Below are 17,409 nucleotides of genomic sequence, written 5' to 3'. Positions count from 1 at the left end.
CTCCTGTTTTCTTGATTAATGTTTGTATGATATATCTTTTTATATCCTTTTGTTTTCAAGCCAGCTGTATTATTGTCTTTGAAGTGAGTTTCTTATAGTAGGCAGCATAGAATTGAGTCATGTGTTTTTATCTACTCTGTCAGTCTCTTTTTGTTAGTAAATTTAGACCACTTAACATTTAATTAATTGATATGTTACGGCATAAGCCTACCATTTTGTTTGTTGTTTTCAATTTGTTCTGTTTTTTATCTCTCTGTTTTCTTTTACCTACTTTCCTGTGGATTACTTGAACATTTTTTGACTAGAATCTCTTTGTATTGATTTTTTTAGTGGTTGCTCTAGGCATTACATCATATATACATAACTTCACAGTCCACTGTTATAGACCATAATTATTTTACCAGTTCGAGTAAGGTGTGAAAACTTTACCTTACCTTGAGTCCCTTTTTAAAACTCTTCATGAATGCATTTTAGACTCACATTTGATTGATAATTGTGTATGGAATTCTGTATTGGCAATCATTTTCCTTAATGATTTTAAAGACATTGCTCCATTATCTTCTAGATTCCAGTCACTAATTTGAAGTCCAATGGCATTCTAATTCTCAGTTTTGATATGTGATCGTGTTTACTTTCTGGAATTTTAGTATCTTTTTATTACCGATGTTCTGAAATTTATAATGAAATGCCTTATTGTGGATCTTTTTATTCATGTGTTAGATATTCCTACAGAATTGCTCTTTCAGTCCTGAAATTTTCGTCTTGTGGTTTTGGGTCATTTTATTGCATTATTTCTTAGATAATATATTGCCTACTAATTTATCTCTCTGGAACTTTTCTTTTTTAGATGAGGGAACTTGGATTGATCTTATTTTCTTCTCTGTTTTTTCATTTCTTTGTCTTTTTGTTCTAATTCTAATGATATTCAACTTTTCATCATCCAATCCTAATGAACTTTTTATTTTAGCTATATTTTCATTTCTAAGATCTCTTTTTTGCTCCCTGAGATTATTAATTGATATTTCTTTGAGGTTTTCTCTTGTTGCCTACATTATCTGTTTCCTCTGAGTTCTTTCCTGTATGTTTTGTATCTTTATCTTTCAATCGGAGGCTTTCCTCAAATGTTGGATTATTCTTAGATAGTCACTTATATTTGAATGAAGCACTAACAATGAAACATTAATAAACCATTACGTTGACAAAACAGTTTGGTTCAAAGTTCTGTGTGCAAGAGTGGGCCTAAAAGTACAACAGCCTCGGGTGATCATGTAGTATTAGGGACCCTCAACTGTTGGTGTTCTTAAAGGGTTTTCAGTAATATTTCAGTTTCTCTAGAGAAGTATCTGTGAATCTCTTGCCTTGCTGTTAGTGTTGTGGAACAGAACAAGGAAGAGAAATGTGGTCTCACAATTCAGTCTGCAGACTGTCACCTAAATCCTTAGTCTCTTCTATGGCTCATATTCTTGAGTTCGGAGTCTCTCTAATTCAGTTGTATACAGAATAATTCTTCAGATCCTTGTTGGGATAGACTAAAGGCCTGACATCTGACTCCTTACAGTGGGGGGTTGGGTAGGTAGTTCTAACTACTACAAACTTTCAGATCATCCGTCCTTGTTGGCCTCTGGCCCAACCCCTGCTTTCTATTCCGCCTGTGCCTTCAGTTGCTTTGTTTCTTCCCAGGTTGCCTAGAGCAGACACATCTGTTTTAAGTATCTCTCTTTAGGCTCTCACGTTTGACTGTCCTACTTTCTACTGAATAATTTGTCATCCTCCCATCCCCTTCCAGGTTTCATATGTTATGGTTAGCAGTTACGGATGACTCCTAGTTTTTTCCAAAATAGTTTCTGTTTCTTATTCTCTTTGTTGATTTGGAATGATATTTTTTTTCTTCCTTTTTTTTTTAAATGCGTACAGCACCTGGTACTCCTAGGTGCTCACCCCCATCCAAGTACTAACCAGGCCCGACCCTGCTCATCTTCAGAGATCTGATGAGATTGGGCATGTTCAGGGTGACATGGCCATAGACTGGAGTCATATTTGAAAGAAGGATGGCGACAAACAGCATGTTTAAAACTGAAAACTGATGTTAAATCTTAAACTCAATGATGAACCAGGACATGCTCTTCTTTCTCTGAGCTTTTTAAAGTCTTAGCTGTGACATTCTAATACCTTCTATTTTAGTGTTTTGATTAATAAACCCTTATGTTGTCATAAAACTGTCATTTAAAAGAACTAATCCTAATGCTTTTCTCTTGATGATGGGAATATTGACAATTTTATTATTTACTCAATTTTCAAAGCAGACTGTAGTGTATACCTCATTTAAATATATCTACTACTGAGCAGGATTATGTATTATAGGAAAACTCCTTACCAGTTTGTGAACTCAAAATTTTTGTCTCTGATAATCTAGTATAATGTGCACAAGTTATTTTACCTTGTTTCTATAGTCTTCTTTATAGAATGGCAAAGGCTGAAATTGCTATGAAATATTAAACTATGGTCTTTCTCTTCTTTAAGGTTCTTTTAGAGCAAGATATATTTCATCGTTCCTTGATGGCCTGTTGTTTGGAAATTGTGCTCTTTGCCTATAGCTCACCTCGTACTTTTCCCTGGATTATTGAAGTTCTCAATTTACGACCATTTTATTTTTATAAGGTGAGACAAAAGCAAAGTTCTGTTGTGGTATACCTCACATAAGCATCCTATTTATTTTAGTGCTGAAGAAACAAGCCGTAGTGATGTTTGAAAAATCTTTCCAGAGGTATTCTGAAAACATATATTCCTTTGAGTGGTATTAAGGGCAAAGGAGATGGATGAGGGTATCTGTAAAATAAGCCAATCTCACAGCTTCAGTTCATTTTCCCATCACTGACTTGCATGATCAGAAACTAAGTAGTTAACTTTGAATTTTTCATATTTATGAGTGAAAATCATAATCCTGTTAAATAGGATAAAAAACAAAAAGTCTTCCTGCCAGGAGAAAGAAAAGGTCTGTAATTAATTATGGTTATCATCTAGATAATGAAGCTGTAATAACAGATCGTGCTTCTTCCCCAAATTTGAGCTAATTCAGTGTGGATGAATCTTATTATTTACTTATCCTATTTTTCTGCTAGAACTATTTTTATTGACCTTTTTTCTTAGGTCACAACATAGAGGTCACAGCTATAATAACATTTGATGTTACCCAGTGTCCAAATTTAAGACTGAGGCTACCGTGACACTAATTGGCATGACTTAGTTAATATTTTGTTATCCAGACTACTTTCAAACTATTGATGATAGAAAGTTAGTTTGAAGAGTTAAATTTTTATACCTAAAATATGACTAAAGTTGTAGGAAATGCAGATCATTGGAAAGCTTATTTATTTAAATTGTTGCCCAAGTAGGACTTAAATATTTTTTTGGTTTCTTAGGGACAGTTGCTTCTGCATACTTACTTTAATGTTGATGTGTGTATCCAGCTTTTCTATTAGGAAATATATATACTTTTATTTAAGGAAAAGGTTGTTTTTGCCCTCACCTAATAGCAGTTTATTTTTATTTATAACATCCTTTTTTCATTTAAGCAGTTAAATGCCTTTATTTTTAACCACATAATTTATACTTCTTTAAGAAAAACAGAAAATACACATAAATGTAAAAATTAAAACTTCATATAATTCTAATTATAGATAAGAGTCACTATTAATTTTCTTTCTGTAACTTTGTTTTAGATATTTACTCTTATTGAAATGGAATTATAGTATATATAAACAAAATTTCTTTTAAATATGTTCTTTTGAGCTATTAGGAAGCATAGTCTGAGAAGGGGCAGTAAATTCAAAATAGCTCTGGACTTCGAACCCAATGCCTGACTTCTACCACTATTGGGCTGTTGACCAGTTTTCACCTATAATGCCTCAGTTTTCCATGTATAAAAGAAAATAAAAAAAAATGTATGTGAAAATATTTTGAAGATCTAAAAACTCCTTTATAAATTAAAACATATTAATAAGCCATGGAATTATGGTTCAAAGATATCGTTGGTTCTATGTAATTAATCAGACCAGAGCTAGCCCTACATGCAGGCCTAGTTTAGAATTGACTACTTGAGACTACATTACCTTCTAAATATTCTTGTCTCCAGGTTATTGAAGTGGTGATCCGCTCAGAGGAGGGACTTTCAAGGGACATGGTGAAACACCTGAACAGCATTGAAGAACAGATTTTGGAGAGTTTAGCGTGGAGTCACGATTCAGCACTGTGGGAGGCTCTCCAGACTTCTGCAAACAAAGTTCCTACTTGTGAAGAAGTGAGTCAGGGCAAGGCTGATAATCCTGTCATTTTATAAAATAACAGCTTTATTGAGATATAATTCACATACCATAAAGTTCACCCTTTTAAAGTGTACAAGTTAGTGGTTTTTAGTATATTCATAGATGCAGTTGTCACCACTGTCAATTTAAGAACATATTTATCACCTCAGAAAGAAACTACACCCATTAACTATCACTTCCCTATCCCCCATCTTCTCCCTAGCCCTAAGCAATCAGTAATCTGCTTTCTGTTTCCATTGGTTTGCCTTTTCTGGACATTTAATATAAACGGAATTACACAATATATGATATTACTTTGTGACTGGCTTCTTTCACTTACCATAATGTTTTCATAGTTCATCCATGTTGTGGTATGTATCAGCACTTCATTCCTTTTTATTGCTTAATAATATTCCATTGCATGGATATACCATTTTGTTTATCCATTTATCACCTGATAGACATTTGGGTTGTTTCACCTTTTGGCTGTTACGAATAATACTGGTATGAACAGTATTATTGAAGCTCTTGCTCTATTACTTAGTAGTAGTGTGTTGTTGGGCAAATTTCACATTTTGAGCCTCTAGTTTCTCATTTCTAAGTGGAAAACGATAGTGTGTACCTCACAGGTTTACTTCTAATGATCAATAAACTTAAATAGATAAATTATAAGATTAAGTAAGATGAATTCTTTACATACATTTAACATTAACTATTGAGCATTTTATGCAATTTGATACATTTTATGGAGAAGAAAGAAGGAAAGGGGAATAAAATAGTAAAAGAAGTTAAGACTTTTATTTCCTTTTTTCTGTTATAAATTTTCATCAGTGGATTTATCTGTATATAAGACAAAGGGCTTTTGTTTTTTACAGGTTATATTCCCAAATAACTTTGAAACAGGAAATGGAGGAAATGTACAGGGACATCTTCCCATGATGCCAATGTCTCCTCTAATGCATCCAAGGGTCAAAGAAGTTCGGACTGATAGTGGGAATCTTCGAAGGGGTAAGTTCAACATTGGCAAAACAGTGAAAAATAACAAAGATAATTTTTTTAGAGAAAATTTCAAGTCTTAATATATTATTAAGAAATCTAATTTCTTCATCAGGATTTGAAATGGGGTTTAATGCTTATGTCAGCATCTTTGTGTGGCTCATTTTATACTTTTTTATATTAAAGTAATAAGATTTCCAATCTGATTTTGAATATAATCTATTTTTTCATTGTAATACAAATTATTGAGAAAATAGTATTTTGGCCTTTCCTAAATGCTAACCTTTCCTAAATACTAATATAAAACTATTTAAATAAGTTAAATACCTACTTTCCAAATGTGACAAATTATATTCTTTCTCTATCTGTGCATGTCTCTATAGAAAGGTAAATATTTAAAGCAGAGTATGTAACTCTTTGGGATGCTTAAGTTCATCTAAAAAGTGACTTCGCCATATTCTCTTAAAAATAGTTCATTTGAGCCTTCTTAATAGGAAGATTTTAGTGCATTCTTCCATATTTCCTCTTATCATATAGCAAACTGATATGTGCTTCTATTGGATTATGTGGGTCTTGAATTTTTTTTAAAAATCAGAATCTTTTGACCTGAACAAACTTCAGATGAGTAAGTATTCAGCTTACATAGTAAAGTAGCTATAGATCCATTTGCGAACTGTGCGTGTGTGTGCGCGTGCATGCATGCTTGCATATGCTTTGCTTTACATGTAGTGCAAGATATAAAAATGTGTAAGCTCTCATGTAAAACAATCTTTATAAGCAATGGAAATAATTAGAATGACCTTTAAAAATCTTTTCAAAACTTTAAAAATTAAAAATTCTCTATCAGTTGTTTATGTTTAGAGAAATGAGAAAATAGTTCATATTTACTTAGTACAGTATAATTTAAAACACTGGAAACATTGAGAATAAAAATGTTTTACTTATTTTTTTAAAAACTTACAAAGAATATTTTAAACAATGCTTGCCACCTTCTCATATAACTTGTAATACTGAGTGAGCATTTTTTCATTGGTAAACTGGCATGTTCCTTTGTAAATTTGGATCAGCTTTCAACATTTTATTCTTTGCGCTTTCAACGCTGTGAAATATCTAAGTTGCCATCATCGCTCTGTGTTGGACATCTTCATCCTTTTTATTCCTGCAACTTTCCTTTTATATCAGTAAGCTTCATCCTCACAGACTACTTCTGGCTATGTAATCTCTTGAACAGTGGCAGTGTCACCATTACCAGAGTCAGCTTTTCTTCTATAATTTTATTGACACTTTCAATTTCACTTTCATCATTTTCACTTTTTTGTACTTTTATCTTCTTTTTTTTTTGGATATTTCTCTCTTTTATCTATTTTGTAAAATGTCGGGTGGTCTTATCACTGGGAGACAGGGAGGCAACACAACTCTGTGCTTTTCTGTCTGCGTAAATTGAATAACAGATGTTCCCTGACCAGTCACTAACAGACTTTGAAAGAAGTGACATGACTGGTCACTGATCATGAGGCCTGTCTGTTATTTACATAATGATTTGTGGACTGAAGTTTGTAGTTTATACATTTACTCACAGGCAATATACCATGGCAACTGAAATTTGAAATTTGAACTGTTTTGTTAGGGCTGTTATTAATTTAAACTGTGGTAGCTGAAATGTCTGCATATTGGAACTGCACAAAGCATGAACTCCGTATGTGTGTATGTGACACACAGACAGACAGACTGTTGAGAGAGAGTATGTATCTCTCTCTAGCCTAGCTAGAGATCTGAGGACTAAGATCATGAAGAATGGTCACCAAAATGTGATTCTCTCTAGGTGGTGGGATTTTGAGTGAGTGTTACTTTCTTCATTTTAATTTTTGGTATTGTTTGAATGTTTTTCAGTGGTTTTTTTTGTTTTTTTTTTTTAATTGAGATATAATTCACATACCATAAAATTAAGCCTTTTAAAGTATACAATTCAGTAGTTTTTAGAATTTTCACAAGACTATACAATTATCACCATTATCTAATTCCAGAACATCTTTATTACCCCCCAAAAGAACCCCATATTCAGTATGAATCACTCTCCAGTTCCTCCTCCCTCAAGCCCCTGTAACTACTAATCTCCTTTTTGTCTCTATGGATTTGCCTATTCTGGACATTTAATATAAATGGAATCATGCAATATGTGGCCTTTATAGTTGGCTTCTTTCATTTATCATGTTTTTGAGATATATTGATGTTGCCGCATGTACCACCACTTCATTTATCTTTATGATTGGGTAATATTGTATGGATATTGTTTGTTTAATCTTTAGTTGATGGACATTTCAATTATTTTCATTTGTTGGCTGTTATGAATAATGCTGTTGTGAACATTAAGGGCCAATATTATTTTTATAATTAGAGGAAAAAGTTATTTTCTTATAAGAGCTCAGACAAGGAAATTAAATAACAAAATCCTTAGAAAATGATAATATTGAGCCTTGACTCTAGGGAGAAAAAGACAATTTATTACTTTGTACATTATTAAATTTTTGTTGAGTGTCCACTGTAGCTTTTCCAGTATTATGCTAGGAAAAGATATTTCAAGGGATTTATAGCTAACTTTATGACTATAAGTGAGTCCTCCCTTGAAATGTCAGCTTTGAACATTCCTAGTTAGATTCAAGGGCTGCCTTGGATTTCTTAGATATAAGACATCCACATAGGGCCCTGTTAAGGGCAGTGGAAGCTGTAGTAGCACTTTCCACTTGTTTACTGAGGATAGGAAGTCAGACTGCTTTCATAACCCCCAGAATTATGAAGAGATATTTATTAAATTGTGACTGTTTCACCACTCACCTCAGTAGTACGAAGAACTGTCATGTAATTTTTATACCAGAGGTAATTTTTATACCTTTTAAGTATATTTTGAAGACAGACTGTATGGCTAATTACCTATCTAGTGAATGTAAAAATAAATAATGAAATGCTTTTACTTTAAAAGCATATTATATACCTGTAAAAAACAATGGTTTGGGAAAGTGGGGAAGAATTGTGGAAAAAGACATAGGGCTGTAAGAGGCTAGGAAAACCTTTGCACCTAGTGGAGAGAGAAAGGAGAGAAGTTCCTATAGAATTGCACAAGAAGAGAAACATAATTCATACCCTTACTGTCTTTTTAATCAACATACTACTGCCAGCCCTCAGATTAAGGCAAGTTAAGCAGAGTCGTATCACCTTACTCATCTTCATCTTCTTGTGGGCTTATAAAAGACGATCTCTGTCTACTAAATTAGAAAGCTACAGTACTGCCTTAAATTGCTCAAAGTGTGGGAGTATGGGAGTAGAAGGCAAAACTGTGAATCAAATAACTGATTTTTTTCATCTTCTAAGATCTTATTTACTAGACAAGATTGAGAAACAAGCTAATTCGACTACTACTTAAATTTAGTAGTTACCTCACCCTACCTCTGAGCTTCTGCTTTACCCTTAACATTTTGCTCCTTTCGTGTAGGTAGAGGTTAAAGAAACCAGAAAGATGAGCTATCATAATTTTCACATTTTATTGTAATGACTTCTTTCAGGCCTCTCTCCCCCACTAAACTTGATGTGAGGATAGAAGCTAAGTTTTTCACTGCCAAATCCCTAGTACCTAGCATAGTAACTCAATATCTGTTTGTTGAATGAATGAGTGAACCTGGTTTATTATTTTGGACTACATATCAACCTTTTATATTTGTTTTTGTCTTTTTCAGATATGCAACCGTTGTCTCCAATATCTGTCCATGAACGCTACAGTTCTCCTACCGCAGGGAGTGCTAAGAGAAGACTTTTTGGGGAGGACCCCCCAAAGGAAATGCTTATGGACAGGATCATAACAGAAGGAACAAAATTGAAAATTGCCCCTTCTTTAAGCATTACCGCTGAAAACCTATCAATTTCACCTGGGCAAAGTCTTCTAACAATGACCACAGCCATAGTAACAGAGACAACAGGACATAAAGTTACAATCCCATTGCACGGTAACATATTAATGCATTTATTTTATGTTTTTTTTCTGAGTTGGATAAAGAGTTAAGAAATGCCTTACTGGACTAAATCATGTGGCCCTTCTAATCCAGAATGTTTTAATTTTTATTTTTTAGAGTAGAAGACACAGAGATTTCCTATATACCCTCTCCCCCTCATACACACACAGCCTCCCTCACCATCAGCATTCCTGCACCAGAATGGTATATGTGTTACAATTGATGAGCCGATGTTGATACATTATCATCACCCCATATCCATACTTTATATTAGGGTTCACTCTAGATATTGTACACTCTATGGGTTTTGACAAATGGCTAATAACATATATCAACTATTATAGTATTATACAGAATAGTTTTACTGCCCTAAAAATCCTATGTCCCACATTTTCTTTTAAACCTATACATTTTTTTTAATTTTTGCATTTTATAATTTACTACCCTTTTTATTAGGACTTATTTTCTTATTTGAGCTTTACAAATGAGTATATTGAACAAGAATTTAAAAAAAAATTTTTTTTTTTAGTCGAAGCAACCCTTGGTTGACCTCACCGATTGCGAGGACCTTGTCAACTTACACCACCTTATTTTTTATTTTTTACGCCTACAGCACCTGGTCTTCCTAGGTGGTCTCCCATCCAAGTACTAACCAGGCCCAACCCTGCTTAGCTTCTGAGATTAGACGGAATCAGGCTTCTTCACGGTGGCATGGCCGTAGACAAGAATTTTTTTTTTTTTTTAATTAAAAACATCTCAAAGCTCAAATCAAAGCAGAATATTGTTTCAGAGCAAAAATAGAAAATAAGAATGTTATAACCTAGAATTACTATTTTTGTGGCTTTCCTCTCCTTTTCTAACATATTTCTATAGGAAGGAAGGAAGGAAAGGAAGGAAAAAGAAAGGAAAGAAAGGAAGGAAGAGAAGGAAGAAAAGATAAAAGGAGAGAAAGAAAAAGAAAATTGACAACTTTTTTGGAACATATGCAGCTTTTTGCTAAAACTGAGAACTCTTGCTTCTACATTTAGGTATTCCAAATGATGCGGGAGAGATCACACTGATACCAATTTCCATGAACACAAATCAGGACTCCAAAGTCAAAAGTCCTATATCACTTACTGCTCAGTCATTAATTGGTGCTTCTCCCAAACAAACCTATCTGGCCAAAGCACAAGAGGTACATCCAACTGGAATAAGCAGACCGAAGAGAACTGGGTCCTTAGCACTTTTTTATAGAAAGGTACGTGTTTTTATAACCCCTAAAAAGATCTCATTTAATCAGTATAAGAAAGATCGAATAACGGAGCAGCTTTAACCTTCTTTTTTGAGTGTGTGTGGTAAAATACACATAACCATTTTTAAGTTTACAATTAAGTGTCATTAAGAGTACATTCACATCGTTGTGCAGTTTTCACCACCACCCATCTTCAGAACTTTTTTACCTTCCTAAGAAATTCTGTACCCATAAAACAGTAATTCCCCATTCCTCTTACTCTCCCCTCCCCACCATCCCCTGGTAACAACCATTCTATTTTCTGTCTCTATGAATTTGACTACTCTAGATACCTCATATAAATAGAATCATACAATATTTGTCCTTTTGTGAGAGGCTTATTTCATTTAACATATTTTCAAGGTTCATATGTGTCATAGTCTGTGTCAGAATTCCCTTTTTAAGGCTGTGTGTGTGTGTGTGTGTGTGTGTGTGTGTACCATGTTTTGTTTATCCTTTCATATGTTGATTGACATTGGGTTGTTTCTACTTTTTGGGTATTACGAATAATGCTGCTATGAACATTGGTGTACAAATATCTATTCAAGTCTCTGCTTTCAGTTCTTTTGGGTATATACCCCGAAGTAGAATAGTAATTCTAAATATGGTTTTTTGAGAAACTACCATATTACTTTCTACAGTGACTACACCGTTTTATATTCCTGCCACAATGCACAAGGGTTCCAAGTTCTCCACATCCTTGTCAACATTTATTTTCTGTTTTGTTTTTATTTTTATTTTTTTAAATAATAGCCACCCTAATGAGTATGAACCACAGTAGTTTTTATTTGTGATTTCCTAGTGATTAATGATGTTAAGGATCATTTCATGGGCTTATTTGCCATCTGTATATCTTTGGAAAAATGTCTGTTCAACTCCTTTGCCTATTTCTCTATGGAGGTTTTGGTAGTTGTTGAGTTGTAGAAGTTCTTTATACTGATTAATAATCTCTCATCAGATATATGATTTGGAAATACATTCTATGAGTTGTCTTTTCACTATGTCGATAGGGTATTTTGATGCACAAAAGTTTTTAATTTTGATGAAGTCTGATTTATCTTTTGTTGTCTTGTGCTTTTGGTGTCATATCCAAGAAATTGTCCGTTCCAACGTCATTAAGCTTTTCCCCTATGTTTTCTACTAGCAGTTTTATAGTTTCAAAATGATATTTAGATGTTTGATCCATTTAGAGTTAATTTGTATATGGTATAAGGTAAGGATCCATTTTCATTCTTTTACAGTGGATATCCAGTTTTCTCAATACCATTTGTTAAAAAGACTGTTCTTTCCCCTACTGAATGGTCTTGGCAGCCTTGTCAATGCTCATTCAGCCATATACATGAGGGTTTATTTTGAGACTGTCTATTTCATTGGCCGCTTTATGTCTGATTTATGCTAGTACCTTACAGTTTGATTACTGTAACTTTGTAATAAGTTTTGAAATCAGGAAATGCGAGCCCTCCAACTTTGTTCTTCTTTTTCAAGATTATTTGGCTATTCATTCCCTTGAGATTTCATATAAATTTTAGGATGGATTTTTCCATTGTTGCAGAAAACATCATTGGGGTTTTGATAGGGATCACATTGAATATGTAGATTGCTTTGAGTAGTGTTGACATCTTAACAATATTAAGTCTTCCATCCATGAATATGGAATGTTTTCTCATTCGTTTGTATATTCTTTCATTTCTTTTAGCAATGTTTTGCAGTTTTCAGTGTATAAGTTTTGCCTCCTTGGTTAGGTTTACTCCTAAGTATTTTATTCTTTTCATGCTATTGTAAATGGAATCACTTTCTTAACTTTGTTTTTGGATTGTTCATTGTTAGCGATGTAGGAATGAAAGTGATTTATGTGTGTTAATTTTGTATCCTGCAACTTTGCTGGATTTGTTTATTAGTTCTAACTTTTTTTATGGATTCAAGGTTTTCCGGTTTTCTAAACATAAAATTATGTAATCTGCAAATGGAGGTAATTTTACTTATTTTCCAATTTGGGTGCCTTTTATTTCTTTATCTTGCCTAATTGCTCTGGCTAGAACTTCAGGTACTACGTTGAATATAAATGCTGAAATTGAGCCTCCTTGTCTTGTTCCTTAGGGGAAAAGCTTTTTGTTGTTTCACTTTGCGTATGATGTTATCTGTGAATTTTTCAAATATGATATTTATTATGTTGAGGTAGAATCCTTCTATTCCTAGTTTGTTGACTATTTTTTATACCAAAAGGGTGTTGAATTTTGTTAAATTCTTTTTCTACATCAGTTGAGATGATCATATTTTTTCTTCATTCTATTAATGTAGTATATTACACTAATTTTCATATGTTAAACTATTCTTACATTCCAGGAATAAATCTTGCTTGGTCATAGTGTAAGATTCTTTTAGTGTATGCTGTTGCATTCAGTTTGCCAGTATTTTGTTAAGGATTTTTGTATTACTTTTCATAAGAAATAGGGGTCTGCGGTTTTCTTTTTTTAAATAATATCTTTGTCTAACTTTGGTATAAGGTAATGTACCTTTAGCCTTTTTTAAAAAACATATTTGACTTCTTAAGAGAACATTTTGATCTTGGTGAGCTATGGTTTGACTCTATTTGCTTGTGTTCTTATATAACTTGAAGTAGTTGACCGTCCTCTGGAATTTACTGAAACTCCATTGTGTTATGTTGCTGTAGATGGGAGTTCATTGTGGGACAAGTATATCCTAGATCTTATGGATGAGCTTAAATCACTGAAGAACCATTATAAAGATTGGCAGAATATTGTAGGGAGGCTACATAGTTTTATCATAAATCCAGTGTGTTACTTTTTAAATTAAAATTTGAACAGTTTTCATTATAATGTCTAAATTATTTTAGTATTAGTGAAAAGGGGCTGAAAGATTTAACGTAGAAATAATTTTAACTTGTCCTACCTGTTTTTTATAAACATCATCAGCTTCTGATAAGACAGACATGTTAATCAGATATTTGTAAGCAAATATGACTCTTTAAAAAAATCCCAGAACTGAAAGATAATCTCCAGTCTACCCCGCAACTAGATGGCTGGCTAGCCCATCCTTAAAAATTGTAAAGGAAAAAGAAGGCACTGGTTATATATGTATACTACAGTGATTAGAGTTTAAGACTTAACATTTTTAAGAAATTTATGATTTTTTTCCAAATTATCTCAATGCAAATCTAAATTTATTTCCTCTAGTCTTTCTTATAATATTTCTTGAGAAACTTGCCCTTTCTACACCTCCTACTGCATTCTCTACTCTGCTCCCTACCCAGTCCTACCCTCCTCTTGTGCCTAAGGCCCATTTCAAAAACAGTTTCAAATGCAGCATTTTCCATATTCATTCCCTGTTTGTAATTTTCAAAATGGCAAATTACTCTCTTTGATAATGAATCTAAAATTAGCAAAAGAAAGGCTTTATTTCTCAATTTTTAATTCAAAATTTATTTCAGAATCTAGTCTTTTCTTTTCATTTAATTAGAGCCTACTTGGTATAGATTAGAAGCTAGAAAAATTTTAAATGGCATATCTATAACGAATTCAGAATAACCATTCCTTGAGTAAATCGTAGCTACTACCCATTCTGAACTCAATATGATGCTGTTGTTTTATGCCTAATAGAATTTACTGTGAAATTTTGTTAGAATTCAAGAATTTGTATATCTTTAAGGCATTGGATCAGCTCTGTGGAAGACACCTAACAAGTATAACTTAATTAGATATTATTTTTACACCTTTTAGCTAGTATTATATCTGTTATCGCCTCACATCTCGAGCATAAAGTTCTAGCATCTTTCTCGCTGCTTTGACCCCAGTGGTTCCTATTTATCTTTTGGCCAGCTAGACCAGAAACAAAACAATGGGATGCAGAAAATGATTTTACTATAAAATGAGTCATGGTTGGCTTTGGAGGCAACCACTTGTCTCTCTATCATATTAGTGTATTGGATAACTAATATTTGTTTTTAAGCTCTAATTCATGGATTTTTTTTTTCCTGTCAAAGATATTTTTCTGTAAGGGATGCCTTTCCTTTCTCTTTTTCATTTTCTTTCCCTCAACATTTAAATTTAAAGACAGTTTGAACAGAATAGTCTAGTTTAGGAATACTACAGCAGGGTTACCAGTTTTGTTTTGTTTTTTTAATTATTCATGCCTACAGCACCTGGTCTTCCTAGGTAGTCTCCCATCCAAGTACTAACCAGGCCTGATCTTGCTTGGCTTCCGAGATCAGATATCAGGCTTGTTCAGGGTGGCATGGCCGTAGACCATGGACCGTGGCTCCACTAGGGCGTGAACCCGGACCTCCTGCACGTAAAGCAGACATGCTAATCGCTATACTATGGAACCACGTCCGGGTTACTGGTTCTTAAAACTAAAACATAATGCTTCTGGTATTAGAAACTATTTTGGAATCTTGCAGGACCTTTGGGTCATTCACATTGGTATCAATTTATATAATGACTATATATATTAAAGCTTCAGGAGATTGAACTGAATTTATTCCAGCATACTTCAACACAACAAAAAATCCTGGTATGTCATTTAACATTCCTTTCATGTGTTCATAACAATATAGGATATATGGGGAATTTTTTTTTGATGATTTTTGCTTTCTGACTCATTTTTGGAGTCAAATATTTTAGTTCTCTATTTTCTGACATTTTAGGTTTTCTAGCAATTTTACCTGAACAAAAAAAAAAAAGGTAAAGACTTGAATGCTTGAAAAATTTTGTGTTCATAGTGGTCAGGATGCAGATGAATTTTGCATTTTACTGTTTCTCACTTTACCTAGATGGCAGCATAGAGTATTAGATGACATCTTTTCAAAAAAATTTTAAGGTAGTTTTCCAAAGAGAATTTTGCTTTAACCTACATTCTTCTGCTATAGCAGTTAACTAGTACTATATAGAATAGAAATTTTGTTAATCTTGGCCTCAAAGTCTATTATTATGTTCATCATAAGACATAAATTTGAGAAATTATTTTTACTTGCTTTTTTGCATCAATGTGCTATCTTCCATCTTAGGTGTATCATTTGGCAAGTGTACGCTTACGTGATTTATGTTTAAAACTGGATGTTTCAAATGAGTTACGAAGGAAGATATGGACGTGTTTTGAATTCACTTTAGTTCACTGCCCTGATCTTATGAAAGACAGACATTTGGATCAGCTCCTCCTTTGTGCTTTTTACATCATGGCAAAGGTAATGTATAAATTGGGGGAGCTCTTTACCCTAGTTGCCTATATTTGAAGCATCAAGTGAAAATCTGTTGCACTTAATCGTCAGTTTGCCTTAAGTGTTATAAGCTAACAGTGCCCACCATTAGTAAATTCCAGCTACCACATCTATTCTTTGGATTCTCCATTTAATTTTATAATAATCAGCTTTCTCACTTCATAAGAACACATTGGTCGTAAAGAAGTTGGGAAAGGTCTTAGAGTTTATTTGTAGTAAGTAAGTGGCTCTCTCCACTATTAATGTGACACCATTTCCACCCCTACTTCTGTGACACCTCTATTCTGGTGTCACTTTAAAATAATACGATCATTATGTCGTAGCATTGTAGGTGAGTAACGAGGCCCAGAAGTGAAAGTAACTTGGCCAGAGTTATACAATAAGTGGCAACCTAGGACTTCCTGAATCATAATCTGGTGTAAAATCGTTTCTATAACATATTGCTTTCCAGCAATTTATTGCGCCACTTCAGAAGAGCATTTTACTTTCTAGTTGCTACAATATGTTTTAAGTCATAAAATAGCATATTTCACTTGTTTTTAAAAACCCGATGCATCTGAAACAATCATCTGTAACCTTGGTCTTGACCATGTTGGCCAAACTGGCAGTCTTAGAAGATGTACATAGTTAAAACCAAATTAAGCTTTTTGATACAGAGGACATTTTCACATTACTTTGTGACACCCCTCTCACAAAATCTAAAATCTCTGTGCAAAATAGGTGTTAATAAATGTTATTAACTAATCATTTGTGTTTTCCAGAGAACTATTGGAGTTCAGACTTTGCCATTTCTAGCTCAGCATTATGGGAAACGGGTTTAGTGCTAATGGACAGTGAAGCAAAGGAAAGGAGTAATTTAAGTAAATTTTATAACGCATAGGCCAGAAGGCATTCCTTATGGGTTACTAATCCATTTTCTTCCTTTTGGCCACCACTGTGACTTCTCTATCCAAACATTAGAAACCATACAGTTTGTTCTGAAATGTTAAAAGCCTAATTCTATAATAACTGCTCATTTTTATTGTGAATCACCACATTTTCTATCCTTTAGGATGTAGTTAATTTACTTTCAAGTAAGTACTTAAAAACTAATAAAACTGGTTACTCTAGGAGATTCAGCAGATCTGAGTTTTCTTTTATAATTCTCTTTATAAAGAAATGTATTTTCAAGAGAGTTATACCATAGCAATCTCAGTGCTTTTGATTAATGAAACTGTTTGCTGAGTCCCCACAGGCCACAAAGCTTGAACGTTAAAGGTAGTAAAAATCATAAATGGTAATGGTTTTTAGTCATGGACTGGCTTGGGGTCAATGGCTTTCTGCAAGACTGTTCTCAGTGCCAGCCTATAATTGAAGTTTTTGTCCAGAACCATTTTTCTTTTAGGAGCATTTGATAAATGCAGTATTCTTTTCCTTAGGTAACAAAAGAAGAAAGAACCTTTCAAGAAATAATGAAAAGTTACAGGAATCAACCCCAAGCTAATAGTCATGTGAGTTATATTATTTTTCTTCTTGTCTGTCCAAAATTAGATTTGTGCTATTTCTCTAATGACAAGTCATATAAAAGGTAAACTTTTTTTATAGTTTTACTATATTTTATATTTT

General features: G+C 33.4%; 1 protein-coding gene and 1 non-coding gene across 4 annotated transcripts in view; one reads left to right on the top strand and one right to left on the bottom strand.

The window, feature by feature from the left end:
* RBL1 (RB transcriptional corepressor like 1) overlaps window positions 1–17,409 on the top strand; it is a 52,458-nt gene that overhangs the window by 18,051 nt on the left and 16,998 nt on the right. For all 3 annotated transcript variants that reach the window (XM_039864289.1, XM_039864290.1, XM_039864291.1), the window contains exons 12-18: window positions 2,521–2,658; window positions 4,133–4,297; window positions 5,177–5,309; window positions 9,026–9,292; window positions 10,327–10,538; window positions 15,595–15,771; window positions 17,223–17,294. In XM_039864289.1, the coding sequence (XP_039720223.1) occupies window positions 2,521–2,658; window positions 4,133–4,297; window positions 5,177–5,309; window positions 9,026–9,292; window positions 10,327–10,538; window positions 15,595–15,771; window positions 17,223–17,294 (1,164 nt within the window). The remainder of the gene's footprint in view (window positions 1–2,520; window positions 2,659–4,132; window positions 4,298–5,176; window positions 5,310–9,025; window positions 9,293–10,326; window positions 10,539–15,594; window positions 15,772–17,222; window positions 17,295–17,409) is intronic.
* LOC120604155 (5S ribosomal RNA) lies at window positions 9,903–10,021 on the bottom strand. Its single transcript, XR_005653262.1, has one exon. It is a non-coding gene; the product is annotated as a 5S ribosomal RNA (ribosomal RNA).

The sequence above is a fragment of the Pteropus medius genome, unplaced genomic scaffold (assembly GCF_902729225.1).
Source record: "Pteropus medius unplaced genomic scaffold, Ma_sr-lr_union100, whole genome shotgun sequence".
Classification (NCBI taxonomy): Eukaryota; Metazoa; Chordata; class Mammalia; order Chiroptera; family Pteropodidae; genus Pteropus; species Pteropus medius.
Note: the sequence above shows the minus strand (reverse complement) of the source record. Positions and strands in the feature narration are given on the sequence as shown.